This window comes from Triturus cristatus, chromosome 4_2, assembly GCF_964204655.1.
Source record: "Triturus cristatus chromosome 4_2, aTriCri1.1, whole genome shotgun sequence".
Classification (NCBI taxonomy): domain Eukaryota; kingdom Metazoa; phylum Chordata; class Amphibia; order Caudata; family Salamandridae; genus Triturus; species Triturus cristatus.
In genome coordinates, this window is record NC_140586.1 from 61,935,694 (window position 1) to 61,941,736 (window position 6,043).

General features: G+C 43.5%; 1 protein-coding gene across 1 annotated transcript; it reads left to right on the top strand.

Moving 5' to 3' along the window:
- The first annotated feature begins 340 nt into the window (after positions 1-340).
- On the top strand, positions 341-5,359 carry TNFSF9 (TNF superfamily member 9). The gene is made up of 3 exons (XM_085600034.1): positions 341-759; positions 2,741-2,768; positions 3,201-5,359. Exons 1-3 carry the CDS (start codon positions 559-561, stop codon positions 3,647-3,649), a joined length of 678 nt encoding a protein of 225 aa, XP_085456160.1. The 5' UTR covers positions 341-558; the 3' UTR covers positions 3,650-5,359.
- The last annotated feature ends 684 nt before the right edge of the window (positions 5,360-6,043 follow it).

A 6,043-nucleotide genomic window follows, 5' to 3' on the forward strand; every position in this document is an offset into this window, starting at 1 on the left:
CAAATTAATTTTTGGGTTGTTTACAAAGTTTTTTTTTTTTTAGTTTTTTTAGTTAATTATCATTTTATACCCCTTAGTGACTCTTTCCGCCCTCCCAAAAACTTGGTTTTCATTCCTGTTCCTTTCTCTCTCAGCGTCTATGTTTGTACCGTGTTTTTAATTCCTTTCCACCCGTGACAGAGTTTTTGTTTCTAATTTTGAACTGTAACAAGTTGGAAAGTTGCAACTCGCCGAGTCTCTTCGAGTCTTGCCACAGTTTTGGAAAATCCCACAACGGCTTTCGTGACAAAACTTCCCCCGCACGGGCAGGCTTAAAACCCTCTGCAGCGCTCGGAGCTGCGAGGAGGAAACTGTGGAGATTGCAAGAGCAGGTTGGATAGCAGAAGGCGGTGGGTGACGAGCAAACAAGGGAGTATAAAAGCCGGACGGTGAGGAGAACGCGGAAGCACAGAGACTGAAGAGAAGGCGAAGTTCAGCAGCCAACAGCCTGGGTGTTACCTTCGTGTGACTCCGCCAGGAGCTCTTGAGTGCCAAGCGCGCGCCTCCGTCCGCCAGACAATGACTACCGAGAGCCCCACGCATGTCCAGATGCCCGAGAGTGTGGGGCCTTCCTCCGCCAGCCGGATCCGAAAGCTGGACATCTGCATCTTAGTTTCCATCGCCCTGCTAGCTGCGGCTCTGGTCGGCTGCGGGGTCTTGTACCTGTTCATGGGCCACCACCGGCCCTGCCACCACCACCACCACGAGGGGGCGCCCGAGGTGAGTGTCAATTCAGCACTAAAATCGGAAACTGCGATAGTGGAGGGGTGGAGAGAAGACGAACAGGGGAATGGGTTAGCGGGGACGGGGAAAGAAGGTGGAGAGACAGGTAATGTGACAGGAGAGGGACGTTGGAATGGGTGGTAGAGAACGCGACAAAGAAAAGGTAACAGAGCCATTGATATTGTGAGAAGGAGAGGGGGTCTGACATGGAGGCAGACGATGAGAGAGTAAAATAGTGCGACGGGGGGAGAGTCTGATGAAGGATGGGGAGAGAGGGTGATAGCAGAGTAAGATGTGCGTCACATGAGAGAGAATGGGATAATTGAATTGTTAAAATGGGAGAAAAAACATCTGACAAGGAGAGAGAACGTCATTGGCATAGGCAGAGGAAGAATGTGAGTGTGAGAGCTTATGAAGGGAAAGGGAATGTCACAGTGCGAGACTTGGGAGATACAGATATGTGAGAGGAAGATAAGGTAACAGAATTTTAGGAAGTGTGAGAGTAATAGAAAATAACTAGAGGTGAGTGGTGTCACATAGTTTTGTTACTGTGAACTTGACTGAGTTCTCACGGTAATCTCGAGCAATCTCTGTAGTTCTGGGCGTTTTCTGTGGGTGGGTCCATCCAGCCCTTTATCCTTGCCAGGTGGATAAACTGAGTAACAAATGTACTCGGTATTTATTTCAGCACCAAAAAGCAGTGCCCTTACCTACGAGCGCTGTATATTATCATTCTTGTAGTTATTAACTTTGGTATCGGAATACTTTAGGATCTTAAGCTTCATCTGCTGGTGAACAGGGTTGTATCTAATTCAGAAAAACGAAACATATATTACCCTTTATTTACAGCGCCTGCTCCAAGTTAGGGTCACTTTCATTCTTTGTATTGCGAATTTTAGCAACATTTCTCTTTTTAACTGTTCATCAAAACAGATGCAATTTTACCGAATAGTCTTCTTAGACAAATGTTTAAGTATAAATACATTTTAACAGGAATCAAATTAGGTGATGTTGGCAAATCAACGTTTGAAGTAAAAGCTTGCCAGTGAGCACTTCACGACAATAGAATTAGGAGGTTTGTCAACAAATAGAACATTTTCTGCTCATCTACAATTGTAGACATGCTGCTTATGTGCACAAATAATAGTATAAAGTGACGTGTTTCAAATATGCATTTCCAACGTGTATAGTGGCTGGTACATTTTGACATTCGAAGGAAACTGTGAATGTCTGAATTAGTACTCAAATGGCCTAAAACCTTTGTCGATGAGTTAACTTCTACCGCACTTGGAAGGCTTGGCAACCCGCTATTATAAATATTAGATACAATTGTGGATGTGATGACAATAATTCTAATGACAATTTTTGATGGATTCCAGAACCATCATTTAATATGGAACAGTAGCATAGCAAGATGTCGTAGTTTACAGGCAGTGACTGCCGCTAGCGACTTGAAGCAGTAGTAATGACCTAATGCCGTTCACCATATGAAGCAATACATTATCTATGGGTTTTACTGCTCATTATCGCACTGAATACAGTGAGAAGTAACACAGAAAATACACTAGTGAGATATTTTCTGTGATTAGACCTCTCTAAGGTGCAGGCTGTTTTAAAACTATCAGCATTAATGATTTTTGGATGAATATGACACAAAGATGCTATTGGGTATACACATTGTACAGTTCATGCTCACTAATTTTGACGTTGTGTCCTTTTTTGATCTTGTAAAGAAAGTCATAACAATAACAGTATTGTTAACTATAACCGTGAGACAGAAAGTGGGTAATGGCGGATGGGTAACGCGACAGACTGAAATAATGTGATTGGGAAAGAATGTAATAAGGGGATTGGAAATGTGGCATAGAAAATGTGTTAGAGGGGTACAGAGTGTAACAGAGAGACAGAGAGCATGATAAGAAGAGAGCAGGTGTCACAGAGCCTCATAGATCTAACTGTGTCTCTTTTCCCTCCACAGGGCAGTGCCCACCTTATAGCTGAAGAAGGTAAGCCTCTATTTTTTTGTGGTAGGGCTGGGGCTCCCGCTCTTTTTGTATATTTGATGTCAAATTAAACAAAAGATTTCAATTTTTAGCATTTGTTTGGTATATACTTGATTATGTATTTTTGTATTGGTTTGAGGTTCAATTGATAGAATATGTTTAGGCGGGGGGGGTCTCCTACTTCCAATAATGACTCGGTGAGGGTCCCCTATTCCAGTAATGATTCAGTAGGGGTCCACAGAAGTCAAAATTTTAAGAGCCACTGCTCTATGTCATGAGAGCTTAGAAACTGTCCCTTTTCTGGGTGATGGGTGGTGAAGGGCTTTCTCTCAGCTCTGTGCTGGCTGGTATCGCACATACATTACATTCCACTGTTTCATTTCATTAGACTCTGCACCATGACTTAAAAGGCTTTCTTCCTCTTTGTCTTTGCAGTGAGTTTGGTGAATGGAAAGATGGCCTGGCTCAGTGACGCCCATAGTGGTGGACACCTCTATGGCGTAGACTTCAAGTACCACAAAGAAGGCCGCCAGCTACAGGTGAACAAGAGGGGAGTTTATTACATCTACGCACAGCTGGCCGTCAGATGTGTGCACGCCTGTGACAAAGAGGGCAACGTCACCATGCTCGTTTACCACAACTATGATGGAAATCAGGAAAGCAGCATTTTGACATTAGCTCTGAGTCTGCCTGCTACACAGCAACCTCAGAAACTCCCTGTGCTGTACAGGTTCTCGGCCACCATGGTGAAGCTGTCCGAGAATGACAGCCTTGTCGTCATCTTGAAGGTGAATGCCCAGAAAAACCAATGGCAGCTAGACCGCCTAGGCAACAATTTCATTGGACTATTCCCAACGAGTAGATGGGGAACTCCAACACTGTGAACACAGACAATTACTCTTCTTCTCATAGAAGCTAGCACTCAAGACACTCTGGCCAGTGGATGGCAAGTGACTGGCTGACTGCTACTTCCAGCAGAATGGCAATCAATGTTATTGTTCTACAACAAAAAGTCTGGTTATCCGAGTGGTTGGCCAAATTAACCGTCGAGCACTACTTGTACTGGGTGGATATTTAATCTTTTCTGGGACATCTTGGATTTTTTTATACTTATTTATTGCAAAAAGGACAAGTCAAGTTTGGGATCGAACAATGCATTCTTGACCTTAATGGAAGCCACACAGGGACCTATAAGTATCAGAACATAGGACTCTGGCTTGGGACTCAGAAAGCCTTGCACGGGAATGACAAAGGTGAGGACGTATGACCTGGTATGGCAGTTTATACTTCATAGTGAAGGCTGTCTGCCCCAGAGGACTTGAAATGGTAGCGAACACTGGTGGTAGAATGGGAAGTCTAATAAGAAATGGGGATTACTGCAGCTCATGTCAATTTGGTCATGTGACTCAGTTAACCATTAACTGGTTGTGTACTTCTCAGATCTCTAGTCATGTGACAAATCCAGAGTTCAATCTTGCGGGGTCTTTGAACTTCCAAAGTATCAGGGAAGGCATGTCAAGATGCACTACTCAACAACGTATAATTGATTGTAGATTGAGTGTCTGTTGCCTAGTTTTATAGGATATGCTCCTCAATGTGCGCGTCTAGAGTAATCTAGGGAGATAAAAATAATGTTTCTTTTTTCCTAGCTTTAGTAACATTCCTTCAGCAGGGCAGGAAAAAATGTATTACAAGATGTGTTGGATATTACTGACATAACTAATGTATGTGTATAAAATACACACTACGTACAGGGAGTTCCCTGACTACACCAATGACATAGGGGAAATTAGGAGAATAATCCTAGGCTGGCTCGGTGAGTTTGGGCCTATAGCTCCCAGACATCATGGCACCATTGCTCTCTGCAATCAAAGCCCATCTGAGAAAGGACACAGGGGAATCTGTTAAACCAAGATCATGAGTCCCCCATGCATGGGGTATGATGTATACACCCGGGCTAGTGATGTAGTGCCTGGTGCCATTGACTGCAACTGTCCTTTCAGAATTTCTTCGGACACTTCGAGCAGAGCACGTATTTAGTGCCCCTGGGCAAGCACTGCACTCGGGTCATATTGCAAATGAGTGCCTTGCATTCAGTTACGCTATGATGCTACACCCAAGAGCCAGGTTCCTCCCCCTCCTACAATTGTTATCTGATGTTCAGATATATCTTTTCTTTAATGGTATTATCCTGTGCGTCAATGTCTGCTGCATTTTCTGACCCTCTACCATCCCCTTCTTTGCTTCTCATTTGTACTGAAATGAACCTCCTTTTCTCTATGCCCCAATCATCCACAGCCTGTGTCCGTCAAGCAACCTGCCTTCTCAGTCTTCTTTCCCGTTCTTCAGATCTCTTTCACCCTTCTGTACCTTCTCTTCACCCACCCTTAGACCCAATCCTCTTCCCCCTGTCCACTTACATCCGACTTTGAGCAGACCACAAAGCACAAATCTTTCAATGGGAATGGCCATTGGTCATGTAGATTTCAGCAGAAATCAAAGCAAATGTAATCATTTTGTAAGCTTTTTAACTGTTTTAAAGTGATATTAATTTATTTATTATTAATGTTATAATAAATGTTTCATAAAATGTCCTATCTGTTTTTTCTGCTTGTTTCCATTTTCCATTTACTTGTCGTGTAGGTGAACCTGCTAACATTACAAGATTGTATCAACATTTCAAAGCCTGAGGATTAGAGGTTCCTTGAGTTCACAGAGTGTCTAATAGCAACAGGTTTAGGAAAAACAAATCTACCTGCTCACAACGCCCTCTCTCTCTATCACCTGTTTCCATCTCTGCTGCTTCATGTCCTCCAGCTCACAAGATATTTAATGTCTTTCATCAGTGGAGAGCCTGCAGCTATAGGCACACTACTGCCGACCGAACCCTCAACAAACAAGGGGGATCAAGTCATGCCACCTCTCATCTAGCACCCTCAACACAACCCCAGCTGCCTGTTTCCAAAGCACATTTCAAAGATGCCTTGAGGCCATGTCAAGGGGGTTCTTTTCAGTCAGTCCTCAATTTTCACCTAACAGAAGTAAATATTTTGGGACCCATCAATCACCACTTATATTGGGGAAAATGAGCCTACAAGTGCAGGCTAACTAAAAATTATGTCATGGAAAAAACAGGATTTGGTGAAAGTCTCCCTCATCACATGGGGTCAATTGACATGATCTTTTCCAATATCCTCTATCTTCTCTGTCAGTCAGTGGTCCATGAATTGTACCATGCGCTTAATCACTGACAATGTGGCCCCCTTCCAGTAATCAAG